General features: G+C 39.4%; 1 protein-coding gene across 1 annotated transcript in view; it reads right to left on the bottom strand.

The window, feature by feature from the left end:
- LDAH (lipid droplet associated hydrolase) overlaps positions 1–20,646 on the bottom strand; it is a 98,909-nt gene that overhangs the window by 49,360 nt on the left and 28,903 nt on the right. The window contains exon 4 of the mRNA XM_039364323.1: positions 19,571–19,740. Within this exon, the coding sequence (XP_039220257.1) occupies positions 19,571–19,740 (170 nt within the window). The remainder of the gene's footprint in view (positions 1–19,570; positions 19,741–20,646) is intronic.

Genomic DNA, 20,646 nt, shown 5'->3' with positions numbered 1-20,646 from the left:
CACATGCCATTAAAAATCAACTAAATCATGCAATAGCGTTCAGAACAAAAATATACTATGACCTATCAAATTAAGATCTCTGCTTCTCCTGATCCAAAGGCCAGGGAAAGAGCCAAGTCATAACTGTCTTTTGAAATGCCTGAAGGATAAGGCCAACCATATGTTGAAAGGAAGGTCATTGCAAAGGGCAAGATGGCCACCAAGAAAGTACATGTCCAGGGTCCATAAAGTGATACTGTTTCTACAAGGAGAGCCAGATCTCTTGGATTATGTGAAATGGGTAAATACCTTTGGAAGCAGATGATCCTCCAAATAATCCATTCATATGTCATGTTAGGTTTCACCAGTGCTTTTTTTCTAAAAAAAAAAAAAAAAGGTGCCAGAACTCACACACTTCATACAACCACCTTGCCTACCCTACAAGGTTCCATCCAAAAAAGGTGCCGGAACTCCGTTCTGGGCGTTCTATGAGAAAAAAAGCCCTGGGTTTCACAGCTGATAACCTATGCCTTGAATTGCACCTAGAAGCTTATTAGAAAAGTCACATGGATATAACAAGAGAAGCCACAAGCTTTTATGATTGCCTCTGTGACTTATGGTCTTTTAATATGTATCTCATAATTGCTACAGCATAGAAATCCCAACCAAGACCAAGACCGGAATGTTTTGGGGAAAAAACAAACCTATCCACAAAGATATTTTCACTCTGTGCTAGCATTACATTACTTAATTCAAGCAAGATCATTGCTTAAGAAAACACAACATTTTGTATCTCTTACTAAGGAATAATAACGTTGGAACAGATCATTCTAGCTTAGTCCTCTTCTGCTGCAAGAAATCCCATTTTCACAACAGATGAAAAAAAAATCAGAATATGAGTCAGGTTTTCACCCACAATCAAAACATTCAAATCAGATCAGCACAGATGTGAGTGTGAGAACTGATTCTGGTTCTCTTTGTCTGCTTTCTTAAAAGTTATACTATAGGGGCACCTGATTGTATCTTTTCCCCATGGGTATGGATAGTCTTACTTGTAATGCAGCCAGCAGGATCCAAAGATAGCTATTCCCAAAAGTTCCACATGCCAGCCTACTACAAGCAGCTGTGTGAGAAAGTGACTTTGACCATGACTCGAAAGATGCCTTAGCCAGTTCCCCAGTTCTTTAGCTTTCTCCCCAATTCTTAACAGACCAGCCAGCTGTGAAAAAGGGGACTAAGTGATTAGCTACATCACAGAAAATTCTTGCTGCATGAAGTAGGCAAATCAAGGGTTCTCCAGACAGGGGTTCTATGAAATGTTCCAGCTTAATATTGCAAGGTGATTGAGTTGACCCCAGGTGATCAATTCTGCAGGGTTAGTGGGTGATCCCACTTCCCCAATGGGGGAAGAAGCTACTTCTCTTTTAAGGCAGCAAAAAGCCTCCATCCCATATATATCAGAAATACTTATTAACCAAGAATCCCTTTACATCTAGATCAAGACTTTTCAAGAATTGGCAGTGAAGAGGAAAGAGACAGAATCTGAGATTATTTGAGAAAGCCAGTTATTAATATCAGAACATATGAACAATAAAAGACAAAAGAGGTCAAAGTAAAAAGTGAAAGGAATGGTATTTGATTGGCCTGAAGATTGTGGTACAAAGTTCTTATTGAAATATGTCATAGTTACATATCATAAACCTTTCAATTATTACCATTATGGCAGTCACTATTTTTTTTAAAAAAAAATATCAATCATCGCTTTCCAAGGGAAATTTGATCCATTTACATTATGAAGTATATGATCAAATCTTATTCTCTCCCAGCATATGATTTAGCTCCCTCATGGAATCTTGCCTTGCTTTTGTTCAGAAAGTAGATACGATGGTAAAGATAAAAGTATATTGTTTTGGCAGTCTTGAGGTTGGACCTAGAGTTTTTGTACTGCAATAACAGAAATAATACATGATATATACTTGCAGCAGGAAACACATACAGATAGTCCTTGACTTACAACAGTTCATTTTGTAACTGTTCAAAGTTAAAACATCACTGAAAAAAGTGACTTATCACCATTTTTCATTCTTACAACCATTGCAGTATCCCCATGGTCACATGATCAAATTCAGACAGTTGGCAACTGACTCACATTTATGATAGTTGCAGTGTCCCGGAATCATGTGATCGCCTTTTGCAATCTTCTGACAAGCAAAGTCAATGGGTAAACCAGATTCACTTAGGTCAGTGGGCAAACCAGATTTACTTAACAATCATGTAACTAACTTAATAACTGTCATGATTCACTTAACAACTGTGGCAAGAAAGGTTGCAAAATGGGGCAAAACTCACTTAACAACTGTCTCACTTAGCAACATAAATTTTGGGCTCAATTGTAGTCAAAAGCCGAGGACTACCTGTAATCAGAAAGAGTCTGATAGCACCTTTTCTGACTAATACATTTTATCAAGAGATTTAAGTTTTCTGAGTTGCAGCAGCTTACTTCATCCAATGCATCAAATGACTAAACTGATCTAAGATTTAAATTGGGGTGTGGTGGGGGGAAAAGGGGAAAGACAGTTATATAGATGTAGGTTGCCAATGAGACAGATTGTAACTACGTTAGCAATTAAAAGTGTAACATATCAAAAAGCCATCGTATTTGCTGAGGCCTTCTACACATAACAGTCAGTTCTTTCTTTCTCCTTATATTCATTCTGATATTCTTGCAATAAAGGCAGAACTTGTTTAGTTTGATATGAATGCAAATATCTTTGTGCTGCTCTGAGAAGGATTAGAATCAACTGACATTCTTACTCTAACCCTTTGTACTATTTGTATTTCTTAAAAGGGGCCTTGTCTTACCTGAACGGCGTTTCTCAGCACGGAGATGGATAATCCACTAATGGGTTAACTTAATCCTCCTGCCCAATCAGATCAAGTCAGCCAAACTTGCCATGCCTATCCTGGGCCTGTTTGCCCCAGTTTTCGATGAGGGCGCAGCTACTGACTGACAGCATGACGTGTTGGCTCACAGAACAGACCCTAGGCCTAAGGACCTAATTGGGTGGGTGTGGATTATCCATCTCCGTGTTGAGAAACGGCATTCAGGTAAGACAACACCCCTTCTCCAGCACTGGAGATGGATAATACACTAATGGGACATACCAAAGCCCACTGTCCTTACGGGAGGGAAGCGGGCAAGTTTGGAACCGTGTCGCGGGACACCACTTGTTGGAGGACTCTCCTGCCAAAGGATGCCTCGGCGGATGCGTACCTGTCCAGTTTGTAGTGCCGTATGAACGGTAAGGCGGAAGACCATGTGGCTGTCTTACATACCTCCTCAATGGAAGCCTGCGTGGCCCAGGCTGCTGAGGTGGCCGCACTGCCTGTAGAGTGTGCTGTGACACAGGATGGAGTCGGCAAGGAATTGGATTGGTACGCCCCACAATGCACGCTCTTATCCAATGACTGATTGTGCAGGCCGAGACCTTCCAACCCCTGGACGAAGGTAAAAAGGAGACAAAAAGGGCCTCGGAGTTACGGAAGGTGGCGGTCTGTTTAATGTAGTAGCGGAGAGCCCGTCGGCGCTCTGTTTAATGTAGTAGTGGAGAGCCCGTCGGACGTTCAGAGAATGCCATTGCTGTTCCAGATCATGGGAAGGATTGGGGCAGAAATCAGGAAGGACAATGTCCTGGGTCCCATGAAAAAGAGAATTGACCTTGGGAACGAAGGTGGGGTCTAAGCGAAGGGTGACCTGATCCCAGTGGAAGATGCACAGATCCTCCCTGACTGAGAGGGCCGCCATCTCAGAGATACGCCAAAGTAATGGCCACCAAAAAGGCGACCTTGAGGGATAAGGACCTCATGTCGCACGAACTGAGGGGCTCAAAGGGAGCCTTGATAAGAGCTTGAAGGATCCTAGGTAATTCCCACGTGGGATACCTGTGGACCACGGGTGGCTTGGTATTCGTAGCTCCCTTGAGGAAGGAGTGGATCAAGGGGTGTTTCCCTAGAGAGCTAACAGTGTCGCAAGAGAGCAATGTAGAGAGGGCCGCCACCTGTCTATGCAAGGTATTAGATACCAATCCCTTATTCAGTCCCTCCAATAAATAGTCTAGAATGTTTGGGACGGTCAATCTCGATAAAGGTAGTTGACGAGTGGAATACCATTGGCAAAAGTTCTGCCACGTGGCATCGTAGACCTGAAGGCCTGCACCTCAGGTACCTCCTCGGCCTGGTCATAAGAAGTGGAAGGTTCTGCCGGTGCCCAGACTTCCTGAGGAGAGGAAGAAAGACCTAGAGCACAGGTCGGCAACCTGCGGCTCCGGAGCCGCATGCGGCTCTTTGAGCCTTCCCCGGTGGCTCCCAGCCTCCTCTGCCTTTGCAGAGAGAGACAGAGACAGAGAGAGGCAATTGCGCTTCCCTGCTTCTCTCTCTCTCTCTCTCTCTCTCTCTCTCTGTGTGTGTGTGTGTGTGTGTGTGTGTGTGTCTCTGTGTGTAAAAGAGAGTGCACTCACAGCGTTCTCCGAGGAGCTGAAAAGCTTTCTGGGCGGAGCTCCTCCCTTTGCTGCGTCTCTGCAGGAAGCAGGAAGGGCAGGAGAGAGCTAGCTAGCCCAGCTAGGCTGACTCAGGAATTCTGGGAGTTGAAGTCCATGAGTCATAAAAGAGACGAGGTTCCTACCCCGGAGGTTGTTGGACAACAGCTTGAAGCTTGCCAGGTGAGCAGCAGATAGGAGGGGGGGGGGAGAAAGAGAAAGAGAGAGAGGGAGAGAGAGAGAGTGGGGGAAGAGGAGTGGCAGACCAAGGGCAGATAGAGAGGGAGGGAGAGAGAGACCCTTTTGACATCTAAAATGAAGATAAACTGCATATATCCTTTTTTTTACCTTTGTGTGTATGTAATTTTATTCTCTTAAAGCATTCTCTTGGTGATCATTGTTTTAATAGTATGGATATTCCCAAGAGTCATATTTTTACTTTTATTTTTAGTGTGTGTGTGTGTGTGTGTGTGTGTATACACATACACACACACACACACATACACACACACACACACACACACCTATAATAAAGGTAAAAAAGGATATATGCAGTGTTATCTTCATTTTAGATATCAAAATGGTTTTGCGGCTCCCTGTGTTTTGTTTTTGGTGGGAAACGGGTCCAAGTGGCTCTTTGAGTGTTTTGGGTTGCCTACCCCTGACCTAGAGGTAGATCAAAATAGGTGATCTCTGTCTGAGCAGTCTCAGCCCTGGCCTGTTTTTAAGCTTTTGCAAACTCCTTTTCCAATACTTGGTGTCTCCTGCTGGCCTGTCTTTCAGCCAATTTGGAGGTTTTCCCCCCAGAAGCAGCCTTGGGTTTGACCTTGGCTGCGATCCCACCAGCAGCCTCTTGGGAAGGAGATCTGAGCCTCTTCCGGACTGAGGAGGAAGGAGAGGTGGCCCTGGACTGGGAAGCCGTGTTGGTATGAAATCTTCAGGTGCGCTAGAGGGTGCACCTGGGAAGGGGATCAATTGGCTGATAAGGTTGTAGGGCAAAAGCTGGAATTAGGTTGCCCTACCCCCCCCCCCCGGTCACTGAACCAATGGTATCCAAAAGGACCAGTTCTGCTTGCAGTCGCTATCACTTCCACCTGAAGGTGGAGTGCGGTCTGCTAGCGAGGCTTGCTGTGTTGCCAGGCCAGCATTATAAAAGATGGCAACTGTACAGTGTCAGAGGCTAGAAACTACTGTAAAATTCAGCAAGCCAAGAGTGACCAGGGCTTGAGACACCAGGAGGCCCAATAACAATTCTTGGGTCTATGCCAAGGATAAGGGGAACTAGCAATGCTACCGGGCAAATTTCCAAGGATGACCTGAGAGAATTATTCGCCCCCCCACCATGCAACCCTTGGCTGTTACAATCAGGGAAAAACCCTTGTCTAAGGCCTCAGTGAGGCCTGAATCAGTAGGCTATAATTCCAGAATGGAGGCCTTGGGGGCAACCGAAGCCTCCAAGATGGCGGCTGTGGGGCTGCAGGGCCCCTGTGTAGAATTAGGCCTTCACTTAGGGCGAAAGAGAGAGGTGTAAAAGCGTATCACATGGTCGCAAAATGGCGGCCGCGACTCACCTTGACCACCCCCTCCGGTTCCAAATCTCTTGGAAGTCATCCAGCCTGTGCACGCTTCTCTGGGGGAAATGGGGCCGAAAAATGCCCTCCCCAGCTGCTCGTCGGAGGTTTGATCGACTCTGGAAGCCTCCGGAGCGATCAGGCCTTGTCTATGCAATTTGAGGCCCCTGCGGCCTCCACGAGGCAGTCTGAGCTCTTTAAGGTCGAAAAACGCCCTCCCAGCTGACCTTCGGCGTTTCGAGTGCCTCTGGAAGCCTCTGGAGCACTCGGACTCGTCTATGTAATTAAAGGCCCCTGCGGCCTCCATGAGTCAATTCGGCTCTTCAAAACCCGTCGGAGCTGCTGCCGCAAGCTCCGATGCCGGAGGAGAGTTGGTGAGAATTGGAAAGGGAAAGAAGAAAAGAACGGAAAGGACCTCCCCCTTTACCCAGCAAGGAATGAATGGGGGGGGGAGTGAATTGGGAAGAGAATGGAGTCCCCTGTTAACAAACAGAAGCCCAATGGGAATCAGGGAAATATTCCTCTGTAGGAGCGCTGGTCCCAGCACTATTCAGGGAACAAGTCAAGGAATGTAGAAATTTTAGTAATCTAATGGATAATCCATTAATAGGTAATTACCTGCCTGTGAGCCAATCCTGCACATCTGTTCTGGGCAAGATCAAATCGAAAACTGGGGCAAACAGGCCTAGGACAGGCGTGGCAAGTTTGGCTGACTTGATCTGATTGGGCAGGAGGATTAAGTTAACCCATTAGTGGATTATCCATCTCCAGTGCTGGAGAAGTAATGATTCACCCTGTAGCACAGAGATAAAAAAACCTTCCAATCTTCTTTACTTATATATTAAGAAATTATCAAACATATGTACTGATCTCTCACATTTTTTCCTTTTATTGTAATGCTATAAATTACATATGGCATGATTTATTTGTCATGACAGACGAAAATATACCAGGATACAAACAAAAAATCTGTTTGTGTCCTTTACCTTTTAGTAAAAGTCATCAACTGTAATTGTTGAGTGCTTTTAAGTTCTTACTAAAACTTTTACACATCTTGTTCTATTAAACAGTATTGCTTATTGCATTTTTTCTTTTGAAATCTTGTCCTCAAAGACCGAGTGCTAATTCATTTAGCTGCATATACTATTAGCAAATTTCCTCTGCTTCTCCTAGTCTCCTAAAATTAAAAATAATCCAGATGGAATTTTAACAGACCTTTTAGAATATTACAGAGGATAGGAAATACTTGATATAAGAAAAGCCATTAATTCATTCTTCTACCTATACTCTTCTTAAAATATGACAGAAACATTTATCCATCATAATATATAATCCTGGTGCTCTTTTCCCTGTGCAGTTTAGTGTATAGTATATATCAGTGAATAGAAATCAAGTTTGGGAATTGTTAGTTTGCCTTTCCCCTATATGCATTAGAAAACCTAAGATTTTCAATTAAAAGCTGTTAGAAGTTTCTATAGAAACTTTGCTCTATGAAAAAAATATTATGGATAGAAGAATGCAACTCTCCTAACCCATCAAAAGGTTTCCCATTAAGAAAAAAGAAACAGACATTCCAAAAATGAAAGAATACAGCTAGGATTTTTGAGAAATACAAATGATCTCTGAAAGAACCATTTTGCCAAATATTGAGGAAGCAAAATGTATAGAAGAAGAGCAGGATGAGCTGGAATGTGGCGTTAAACTTGTCATTAGTTTAGAGTTATTGCGTTGCCATAAAAGATCCAAGTGCAGCCCATGAATTTGATTGAGCCTTAACTGGCACCAGTTAAACTTTGACCATTAGTTGACTAGATTCTTGTGTAGCAGTAATAAACTTTTCTGTGCTTTGAACTCAATAAATGCTCCTGATTATTTGTGCCTAACAAATGAAATTACCCATAAAGTAAAGTTCACAAAGACATTGATCAATTTGATCCCAGGTCAGTTTTCATTAGATCAAGTTAGCAGAACTTCAGTTCAATTATGTAAAATATTTTATTTGTTTTATTACAATTTAAACTGTTCAATAGCTGAAGCATATTACATATACTTTTTTAAAAAAATACAACCTACCCAACAACATTTACGGTTTTTAAATTTCATTTCAAATTCAAAAGCTCTAAGTAAGACAAGAAAATCATTCCAGAATTTGTCCAACCTTCTATTCCTTAAATGCCTTTTTATATTTCTGCTTAGGACACATCTAAACTGGATGGTGTTAGCTTCATCAAAGTATAGCAAAATATGTCGCAGGGCTGCTGAATTCTGTTGGATGTAATACATATGCATTAAGAAACAGCAGCCAGGATTATAGTCCGTACACATTGAATTTTTAATTCAGGGAATGCTAAGAACCCAACCTAGCACTTTAAAGAGGTCAACGGATTCTCAACCATAAGAAACAAAAAAAGATAAGCAAGAAGATTGTAAACTGGTTCCAACTGGGAGAAATAATCTTGTACTTGGGATGGCCTCTTATTCAAATGTAACATTTTATTTCCCTGCTCCAGGCTAAAATAGGTACTTTGGAAAGTATTTTCTCTGAATGAAAAACAGCTTCCTTATGTGCCTGATTCAACTTAATCTCCACTTATCCTTCTGTTCTTCTGTGCCATGGGTTAAAATGATTTTATTTCTTTGACTAGAGCAAAGTCCTATCGTATAGTTTGCACAGTATGCCGTAGTTTCTTTTCTAATCCTTCTAAGATATTTTAGAACTTTGTTTCTTTTTACCTAATTAATTGTGGTTTTCTTATTTTATTTGCTGATCTATGACCAAATAAAAATGACTAACTGATTGATAAGCACATTGTTGGTAAATGAACAAAAATAAAATCCAAACAGTTTAATTAGCTGTTCTGTAGTTTGTCCATCGATTTTGATGAAGACCTTGACATCTTGTGGGTTATGGGCCATCAACTGTTCTGTAGAATCCTATGCAAGGTATATCTGAAGTCTAAAAGTCTAAAGAAATTAAGCAAATAATTTTCTTTGCCATGGCCTTAATGGTCTATTGCCAAATTATTTCCTAGGTATTATAATATTTGTTATTAACAGAAAAACAGAGTTGGAAAAGATCTCAGAATCTTCTAGTCCAATCCCCTGCTGAGGCAGGAAACCTTATACCATTCAGACTATTATTTCTTTTAAAGCCTCATCTTATCCAAGATACATTTTATGTAAGGAGTATATCACACTGCCTGATTATACACCAATGACATTTTAACAAAAGTGGAAGTAGTATACCATCATCTAAAGCAGGTGTCATGCTCTGAAAATATTTCACGGTATTCATCAGAGTACTACACCATTATCAGTAATCTTAGAGAAGGAACTCAGGTAATTATATATTCAATTTCTTTCTGTACTTCAACCCATTCTCCACCTCTTAACCTTTCCATACTTGTGCCTTTTGTATTCTTCATCTTCACCCTTGCTGTTTCTTTAAAATGAGATCCCTGGATCTCATTCTATGCCAATCCCAGTGAGGCAGGCGATGAAATGAAATAAACTTTTTTACTGTTTACACTCCGTCTTTTCCTCAGAGAAGCTTGTCTGGCTCCACCTTTTTATCCTTTCATTACCAAGTAAAACTTTTGGGGGGTCTGACCTCTGAGCTGGTTTTTTATCTTACTTAGCAGCTCATAGATTGGATACATAACCACAAATCATAAAGAGAGGCTTTCCCTTAAAAAAAATTCCCACTGAACTGTATTTTTTTAATGTGACAGAGAAAAAGTATTAAATGCACAAGGGATAATTCTACCAATTGCACTGACATTACATTTAATTTAAATATAGATTGAGTATTTGTCTAAGCCCTCTCAATTTTTGGTTTGTGGTCCCCAATAAACCACTCAAAAGCAGCCCTCAACCCGCAAAGGCATGAGCCCACTCATCTTAGAGCACAGGTTCAAACTCGAACGTGTCACATGACATATTGTGACATTTTTTGCCTTTGAGGAGCCGGGGTAGCTGTGGCCTGCACATGATGCATCTGGCCTGCGGGCTGCCAGTTGGACACCCCTGTCTTAGAGGTCTGGGACTTTGTTACCATCACTAGTAAGAGCAGAACCTGGTGGACATTTTTATTTTACAAGAACCTTTCAACTTTAATGGTTCTGAACCAGGTTCTGAAAATGTTCTTAGAGTTGAAAAGTAATGTACAAGTATTTTCCTCCCCAAATAACTAAATAAAATGTAATGCGATCAATATAAATGCATGGTACAGAAAAGGCAGTTTCTACAGAACTATAGCCAAGAGCTCCTGCTGCTGGCCCCTATTCTCACTCAAATTTCTTTTTTTCCTCTTTACCACAACAAACTTTAGCATTCTGACCACATTAAAAACCATATTTCTGCACACAATCCAAGGAAGAATAACAAGGAAAAGTACTGAAAAACTTTTCAGTGTTGTTAATAATGAAGCACATCTTGATTACAGAATGCCACTTTTTTAAAATGCCAATCTCAAATATCAATTATTTTCTTCCCAAGATCTATTCCATGGCCAGTTCAATGTGGCTCATAATATCACAGTGACAAAATACTGCTCAATATAAAGATTCACTCCATTAGCTGTTTGCTTCTATGTGGTCTTAATACTTTCTAGCCCACTTTCATTTTTGAAGGGCCTTTCTGGTAATGTGAATTAAATAAGTGAGCAGAGCCTCTTATGTGGTAGTTCAGTGTTTGTGAATGGCCCTCCAGGGAATAGGAGCATTGGTGATCATTTGTAAATAGATCTGAAGGACTTAGATTTCTACTCTGATTTTATGTAAATGGATCATTCACTTCTTTTTTGCTAATGTTGTTTAGATGCTTCATGCTGTCAATTTAGATAATTTCTCTTTCATAATGTATATAAAGAATTTTGTAAATTAATTTTGAAGAGGCTTTTCTGAAAAAGGCAAAATGTTATGTTAAAGGTTGCTAAAGAGATTAAAATGTTTTACTATCTATCATTAATTCCTTTACATGGCTTGCCCAGTTATACTAGTATTGTTTAGTAAGTAAAATATTTAGATATTCACCCATAGAAAGCAATGACATCTCTGCCATTGTTTTCTGGTGACTTTTCTACCCAGAAATTTTATTAAGAACCTTGAAGTTGAGTTGTTGTTATTTTTTTTCCAGCTTTGCTGGTAAATATCTCTTTATTATTTAACAAAATGTATTTCTTTCATCTGCCTATTTACTAATAATGCAATAAATATATAGATTCAACTGTTGATAGATGTAACTGCTCCTGTTATCTCAGGAGCTCCTCATTCCAGCAAGCCAAATGCTTCTTCATACAAGTTTTGTAACATGCATTGCTATAATTGCAAATTTATATATAGCAACTCAGAAAAAAGGTGCAGTCCTGCAGTTGTGTTAAAACCATTAATTGCTTAACTGTTCTATAATCCAATCTATGTGTCAGTCACTACTCAGCTCAACAAAATCTCCTCTAAAATAAGCACATACAGCATCAACTCCTTGATCAGCATAATCCTCTAAAATAGGAATCCAACTGCCACTGAGTAATGAAACTAAATATATCACCTCAGGTTAACCAAATCTCATTTGCAGAAATTCTCATGTGACTAAATACAGGTAGCCCTTGACTTGCAACCACAACTGAGCCCAAAATTTCCATTGCTAAGCAAGACAGTTTTTAAGAGTTTGCCCCATTTTATGACTTTTGCCACAATTAAATGAATCACTGCAGTTGTTAAGTGAATCATGCAGCGATTAGGGTGACTCTGGCTCCCCCTCTATTGACTTTACTGGTTGGAAACCTGCTGGGAAGTTTACATAGTGATCATGTGATCCTGGGACAATGTAACTGTTCTTGTAAGTTCGGATGTCTTAATATTACAAAGAAAATGTTACTATAAAGGGGAAAAAATAAAAAAAATCAAATCAAATAATGCTGGTAATAGAAACTAAAAGTAATGCAAGCTGATCAATGCTCAAATTGCTTTCTTGCATAATATTATTTGACCTGACTGTTGCTGTCATCTCAGTGGGATTGAACACAAGAGTTAAGACTGGTACTGAAGTCCATTTAATATTATTTATTCTACCGGTCATTCAGATCTTAATCCTCCATTTCCTCTTTTCTTGCACTACAGCACTTGGACGTATTGTACTTGGACTACAGCAGCGGAATAACAGACTTATGCTCTATTTTGAGATGGCTTGCTATTTTAATGCTATTTAACTTCCTAGAAAAAACTGTTTTAAGTGGCTTTTTTAAATAACATAATTCTCACTCTTCATATGTTTCAAAGGAAGCCAGATGAAACATGAGGAAGATTTCAGTGAGGAGAACTTGAAAGCTTCTACCATCTCCATGTAAAGAACATTTAAATACATCATTTGTAGTAATACAAACACAACTTTCTTCCTCCTTCTTGTAACTATTTTAAAAAGGAGTTGCTTTGGATAGTGAGATGGGCAGCATATAAATTTAATAAATAAAAATAAATAGAAACCTGTCCCTGTCTATTTTTAAAACAATGTTTTTATCATGTATGCAATTATTGTACTTTATTAAGTTCATTAGCTTAAACCTATTGCAATTTTTCTTGCTTTTCAGCCAGGGTAAAAATAATATAAGCATATTGCTATATAAAATATATGTAGCCTATAAGCATCTTTAGTGATGGTTACAATCTGACTAAGCAACAAATGGAATGGAAATCAATTTCTTAGCATCTACCATCATTTGAATGCAACAAAATGAAATTTGATACTCCTTGAAGGAATGGGAATTGGAGAAATATATGCTTTGGGAGTCTCTTAAGAGAGGAAAAAAGTAATCAAATTGCAAATTAGAGTCTATTCAAGCAATAAATTAGTGTCAGTGTAACTCTTTTCAGTGCGTGACTACTCAGAAGCACTGGGGACAACAAATGCATGTACTTTGAAAAGACTTAGAAGTGCAGTATTTGCCAAGGAGGCAAATAGAAAATCAGTTCATATGCCTTTGAGTCAGCCTTATCTATTTCCTATAGTGATAGCATAAAAATAATTAGTAACAATAATTAGTAGCAAAGAAAATGCACACTGTACTCATGAAAACCTATCTGGAAAAAGGAATCAAGGGTCTTCATAATTATGCCTGAAGCACAAGCTGTTTATTGTACTGTATAAGGCATTTAGCAACCACATTTAGCTCACTCTAGCACAGTGTTTCTCAACCTTGACAATTTTAAGGCATGTGGACTTCAACTCTCAGAATTCCACAGCAGCAATGCTGGCTGTGGAATTCTGGGAGTTGAAGTCCACATGCCTTAAAATTGTCAAGGTTGAGAAACACTACAGTCTAGCAAAAGAAGGGACGCAACTTTTACAGGTATCTTCCTCCACCTATGTTCTCATGCCTTCCCCAACTCTTTCTGCAGGGTTTAAGCAGTCTTCAGAACAGTGTGGAATGAAACACCAGATGCTACAAGAAAGGCATTGTAGACAGCAAAGTTGGTAGGGACTGAGAACCAAGGTTAAGGAAGCCAGCTTGGCATCAGGAAAAGTTTCCAGGAGCCTACAGCATTGCACAACTCCTGGGCCCCTGCCTAGTATTGGGCCAGGATCCATTTGGAACCAGGCTGTGCAAGCAGTGGGTGAGTGTGTGTGCAGAGCTCCACTTGCATGAGAGGCAGGCGCTTGCACACAGAGCAGCATTTGTGCGAGCACTCGGAGCTCGCGCTCACATACAAAGCTCCATTTGTGCCAGCAGTAGGCATGCGCGCCTGCCACTCAGGCAAATGGAGCTGTACACACAAGTGCGCACACCAGCTGCTCTCATGGAACCATTCCCTCTCCTCCCCCGCCAGTCCATCAAGCCGGAAAGGTTGGGGACCGCTGATTTATACAGCATTGTTTTCCTCCAAGAACACTACTTTCCAAGCAATGGGTATATTTTACATACACATGCACAATAGCCGACTGAGGTAAGATTAAACTCTAAAGACAATATTATCATACCCCCCCCCCCCTTAACATTTGAAAGCTGCAGAATGAGGTAAGATGGCAGAGGTTGGGAATCTGTCATCCTTCAGAAGTGCTGATCAGCTACATCAAATCACTGCATTTACAAGATTCCAAACCGTGTCTCACTATTATTAAATTTGCTACTCTGGTGTTACAATGATCAATTCAATTTAGACACCTGAGGGTATTTTTGAATTATCACAAGTTTGGAACTTCATTCCTATAATGAAGAACTAGAGATTTATCAAACATGGAGAGCGGTACAAAAGATAACTCTTCACCACTGGAAAGACAGTGCAAACACAGATTTACAGTGCAATATGACTGATGGGTGTTCACTTTTTGCTTATTAGTTAGTTCCAGGGCTTTTTTTCTCATAGAATGCCCAGAATGGAATTCTGGCACCTTTTTTGGATGGAACCTTGTAGGGTAGGCAAGGCGGTTTGTATGACGTGTGTGAGTTCCGGCACTTTTTTTTTTTTTTTTTTTTTTAGAAAAAAAGCACTGGTTAGCTCTCTATCAATACAATGGAACATAGAACATAGAATCATAAGGCTGGAAGAGACCTTGGATGTCATCTAGTCCAACCCCCTGCTCAAGGCAGATGCCTTATACCATCCCAGTCAAATGATTATCCAGTCTATTTTTGAAAACTTCCAGTAATGGAGCACCTACTGCTCCAGGAGGCAAGCTATTCCACTGATTAATTGTTCTCACTGTCAGAAAATTTCTCCTTACTTTTAGGTTGGCTTTAATATACTTCCACACAATCAATATTATTTCACATGGTCAAGGTGCAATGATCAGTTTAAAAACTAGGAAAAATAACTTCTTATATGTAACATGTTTTTCCCCTTTTTTCTTTATATTTTTTGTGTTTTTCCCTTCTCTCTCCCCCCTTTTTCTTTTGCCCCTCCTGCTAAAGCAATAAAATAACTTATGCCTTCTGTATGTAAAAAATATATGTTAAATGTTCAAGAAAATGTAAGTCATTCTTGAACCTAGGAGAGCTTCTAGGTATAAGCTGTCATATGCTTTGACTCCAGTTGTGCATCTCCAAGCTGCAGACGTGAAGGAGAAAGTTTATATAACTGAAGCTAGGCATGGTGATAACTTGGTATGCCTTCTTAGTTCAAAGAAATGTAAATATCAGGTCATGGGGTAGGGATGGGAGGTGGGTGACAGGGTCAGTTATGTGATCATTCATTTTGAATCCTGGTCCAGATTCCTCCCACACAGTCCAAAGATGCATCATGGTTTTCCAGCTTTTAAAAATAACTTTAAATAAAATTTTAATGGTGCACTTTGAATGAAAACAGAAAATTAGGGAACTATTAAATAACAACCAAGTAGTTCAAAGCAAGAACGCATTGCATTGAAAAAACATTTAGAAAGCTGTTCATTTTAAAACAAAAACCAGAATCCCATAGCAAATACAGAAAGTAGCTATAAACACACACAGATGCACAGCCAGCTACTAAATTACACTTATGGACTTGAATTCTCCTGAGAATTAAATATTCCAATAAAAATAAGAGAAGAGATGGAAACACAAGTTTCTTATTATCACACTTCATATCATAAAATATAGAGCTTAACTTACTTTGGGCAGAAGTTGTGTAACAAACTGGCTTACGCAAATATTTTTTATTGTTGACCTATCTTAAATGCAGCTTGTCATAATTTAACTTCAAGCACATTGTGCTCTCAAATCATCCTAAACATATCTATAGTTTCAACCCACTGACAAATCATTACTGTGCCAGCAGTATCTTTGGGGCCATGTGAAGGGGGAAGGCAATTCAACAAATCAAATATAATTGAAACCAGGTAACTATTAGAGTAAAATAAGCTGTTTTTTTTCCCCCTAGATCCCTTAATATTAGAATTACATAAATTACAAATATAATACAGTGTATTATCTCTCCTGGGGAAACAAACAAACAAACTTGGATGTTAACCATGTTAATTCCTGGGTATGAAGTATAGGCTAATGTGTGATCTATAGATTTGTAGTTTCAGCTTAAGAAAAGGAAGCTTTCAATCAAAGGAAAACAATTTACAGGAATAAACTCATGCATACTCTCACACTTAAATACTAATTTTATGATGTTGTATAATTAGTAAAGTATTTGCTAAAGCCAACAGAAAAAAATAACACTTTTTTAATGAATGATCATGAGCCATAAACAGAATAAAAGTTTGACTAATTATCTACACTCTATCCTTTCTTCTCAAGTTATTTATATCCCACCTTGCCTCCACTCTAGTGCCATCTATTTTGCAAATGAATTTGTAAAAATTCTTTCTGTAAGACCTGTGTTGTAAAGTAAAACACGTGAATTGGAAATGAAGAATATTCCCCCACACACAAAAAAAACAAAAACAAAAATTAGAATCAATTTGGAAAGAAGCTTGGAAATCTTCAAGCCCAATCCTCGGCCTATTGCTGGAACCTTCATACCATCTCTGACAAATAGCTGTCCAATTTTTTTTTCTTGGTCAGTAATGGAGCACCTACAGCTTGAGAAGGCACTGCTGTTGCATTGCTTGACAGCTCTCACAGTTAGGATATTCCTTCCTAATTCAAGTGTGGATTACTCATTGTAAACCTTCTATCCATGATTTTTGTCTGGAAAATAAATCAATATCCTCTTCCCTGTGATATCCCTTCACATATTGGAAGATTGCTATCATATCTCCCTTTAGCCTTCTCTTCTTTAGGCAAATTCCTTTAACCACTCTTTGTAAGATTTAGTTTCCAGGCCTCTTACCATCTTTTTTTGCTGTTCTCTTTCCTGTTTAGAATACAGTAGAATAGAGCTGGAAGGGACCTTGGAGGTCTTCTAGTCCAGCCCCCTGCAGGAGAACCTATACTGTCTCAAGACAGGTGAATGTCTAGTCTCTCCTTAAAATTTTCCAGTGATGGAACGCCCATGATTTCTGGGAGTAAGCTGTTCCACTGGTTAATTGTCCTCCCTGTCAGGAAGTTTCTCCTTAATTCCAGGTTGTTTCTCTCTTTGATCAGTTTCTAACCATTGTTTCTCATCCTTCCGTGTGATGCTTTGGTGAATAACATGACCCTTTCTGCTTTGTGGCAGCCCCTCAGATACTAGAACACTGCTATCATGTCTCCCTTATTTCCTCTTTTCTTTAGACTAGCCAAACCCAAGTCCTGTAGCCGTACTTCGTATGTTTTAGTCTCCAGGCCTTCGATCATCTTTGTTGCTCTTCTCTGATTTTTTTTCAAACTCTCTATATCTTTTTTGTGATATGGTGATCAAAATTCTCTCTTATTCTAGTCTCCAGAACAGGGGACAGTTTTCTAAGTGTAGTCTGACCAGTACAGCAAAGACTGGGACTATCTCTTCCCATGATCTTGAAACTCTATCTCCATTCTAGGCAGTGGTCCTTCTCTGTAATAGGCAGAGGGAGTGGCCTAGAGCAGTGGTTCTCAACCTTTTTAATGCACGACCCCCAACTAGTCGTAAGTTGAGGACTATTCAACCGGTCGTAAGTCGAGGACTACTCAACTGGTGCAGCACCGTTTGCAGAATGGGACTTTTGGAGGGCTCAGCAGGGCAGAGACAGCCTAGACAATTCCTATTGGCTTTTGAAAGCCAATAGAATTAGACTCTATTCAAGAGAGTCTATTCTATTGGCTTTCAAAAGCCAGTAGAATAAAAGGGAGTAGCACAGCTAAGGAAAAGGGGAAAAAATGGCGGACTGCATTGTTTGGCGACCCCCGTGAAATGGTCGTTCGACCCCAAATGGGGTCCCAACCCACAGGTTGAGAACCACTGGCCTAGAGCATTGTTTCTTAAACTGTTGCTTTCAGACCCCTTCCCAATTTTAAAAATCACAGAAAATCCCAAAAGCACTTTTGTTTGTATGGATTTTATTTCCTGATATTTACCATATTAAAAATTAAAATAGATGCATTTGCTGCTGCTTCTCACAATTGTTCAATTGGATTTTAATACTGAATTCTTTTTCAATATAGATTGGAAAATAATTTGATTTTGTGGACCCCTGGACAAGGTCTTGGGGGACCTGCAGGGGTCTTAGGACAATACTTTACAAAACACTGGCCTAGGAGGACAAGAGGAAAAGCTGCTACCAAGACAATGGTCAGATAAAAGAAACCTAAGCCTGGGAGCAGAACTGTAATCTGAAAAAATGTCCTAGACATGACCTTCCCTAATTCTTACAAATTGTGCTTATGTGTATGTGAAATGCATTCTGATTTTCATGATTCTATTTCTATATCTTTATAATAAAAAGTAGTGTTGACCTGCCTGACTTTGGTTTCCTAGTCTGGTCTATATTGAAAGGATGACACTGTCCCCCTCCAAATTTAGTTTAAAGCTTTCCAGGTAATCTTAGCAAGATATCTTCCAGATTGGAAATATGTATGAAAATACCACCTGTGCCCCAAGTTATTTTGCTCATTGACTTCAAAGTCTCATAATCTTTCAATATTCTTCTCTGGCTTGTTTCAACATGAAATAGTGGTTAATAGATTTGATTACTTGGTCAGCTTCTCTTTCACACCTTGGATCTTCATACCTAGGGGACAACATACTGTTTTGATAGGATGCCTGATCTGCAGACTGCTGATTCTTCTTCTCAATAGGGAGTCACCAATCACCATCACACATCTCTTACTCTTTGTGGAAGCCACTAGATTCCTTGCTCTGATAGTTATGACTTTCTTTCCTATAACTGTGATGCTTGGTGGAGGAAGTTAGAATGTTCTGTTTTCCCTATTCTTCATCATCAATTTGCCCAATTCTAGTCCTAGCAGAAGTGTTAGTTAAAAAAGCAATGCATATTCAAGAGTTTAATAATGTTTTGAACCGATTTTGGTGAAGGAAACATGGTCTCCAGGACTGCAGATGATTAACCAAGTTTACATCCTCTATAGCACAAATAGAAAGTAAAAAAATAGATGATTGGAATCTCCCAGACCAGTGGTTCTCAACCTTTTTAATGCCGTGACCCCCAACCAGTCGTAAGTCTAGGATTACTCAACCGGTCGTAAGTCGAGGACTACTCAACTGGTGCAGCACCGTTTGCAGAATGGGACTTTTGGCGGGCTCAGCAGGGCAGAGACAGCCTGGACAATTCCTATTGGCTTTTGAAAGCCAATAGAATTAGACTCTATTCAAGAGAGTCTATTCTATTGGCTTTCAAAAGCCAATAGAATAAAAGGGAGTAGCACAGCTAAGGAAAAGGGGGAAAAAATGGCGGACTGCGTTGTTTGGCGACCCCCGTGAAATGGTCGTTCGACCCCAAATGGGGTCCAGACCCACAGGTTGAGAACCACTGTCCCAGACAGAAAAACAATTATTATTATTGTTAATATAAGTGTATTAACCCTTTCTTGTCAGGGCCATCTTCTGTGATTGAGAATTAAGGTTATTGTTATACAAATATGGTCAATTTAGGATGGGGGGATTGGAGAAAGAAAATGTTGAATAAATTTATACATCTCTGACATACCTCCAGTTCTGGTGAGTGCTTCATAATTTTAAGAGCAAAATAACAGCCAATTGAGTGTCCAATAAGTATAAGTTTGACATCTTTTGGCACATACTTTCGGAGGAAGTTCAACTTGTGTTCAACTTGCCCATGAAGCCCAAAAACATCATCAGTGTCATTCGAAACCATCTCTATAAACAACCAAAAAATAATAATAAAATTATATCCTTTGCTTTGAAGATGATTCATTGCATTCACTGTTGTTCTTTACAACTGCTTTCCAAAATAATCTAGAAATTACCGAGAATACTCACAGACTTTCTTTTAGTAATAATTATTTAATGTTGATCAATTACTTGTATTAAATAGAATATTACCAATAAAATAGTAACACTAATTAAAACTTATTTAAATGGGCAATATAGTAAAGTTAACCAAACATAATATAAAAGCTTTTCCAGAAAGTTAATAGAAGGGACCATTCTGAATTCCTGAAGGAAGACAAAAGAAAGATGTAAAATTACCATAAAGAACACCCTGTTGTGATATCCCCAATCTCTGTTTTTCCTGTAGGAGCAGAAAACAAGCCATGGATGCTGATCTTAAAAACTAGAAAAGCCAACAAAATGGCAGCATCTTAAACTGAATCCTGAAACCAAAATGCTGCGGAATTATTTTTTCAGGTAACAGTTAGCAAGAATTATGTTGCTGGACTATCTTTAACTATTTGCAGCTTAAGTCCCACTATATTAAAGAATTGGAATCCCACAATTTTAGAAATTTTATTTTATTCAGAGAATTAGTATGTTTCAACCAGGACTTTTTTTTGTCATAGAATGCATCAGAACGGAGTTCCGGCACCTTTTTTTGACAGATTTTCCAGAGTTGCCTTGAACAAAATCCTAATCTTTTAGATACACTAAAAATTGAAGGGTTTTTTTCAACTACAAAGGTAAACCTTATAGGGTAGGCAAGGCGTGACGTGTGAGTTCCGGCACTTTTTTTTTTTTTTTACACAAAAAGCACTGGTTTCAGCCATCAAAAGTTTGGAAAATGTTGATATTATTCAGGACCTAAATGGTTGTCAACCTTTTGTA

The sequence above is a fragment of the Crotalus tigris genome, unplaced genomic scaffold (assembly GCF_016545835.1).
Source record: "Crotalus tigris isolate CLP2741 ecotype Arizona unplaced genomic scaffold, ASM1654583v1 scf7180000019740.931981, whole genome shotgun sequence".
Classification (NCBI taxonomy): Eukaryota; Metazoa; Chordata; class Lepidosauria; order Squamata; family Viperidae; genus Crotalus; species Crotalus tigris.
This window is presented reverse-complemented; position numbering and strand designations above follow the sequence as displayed.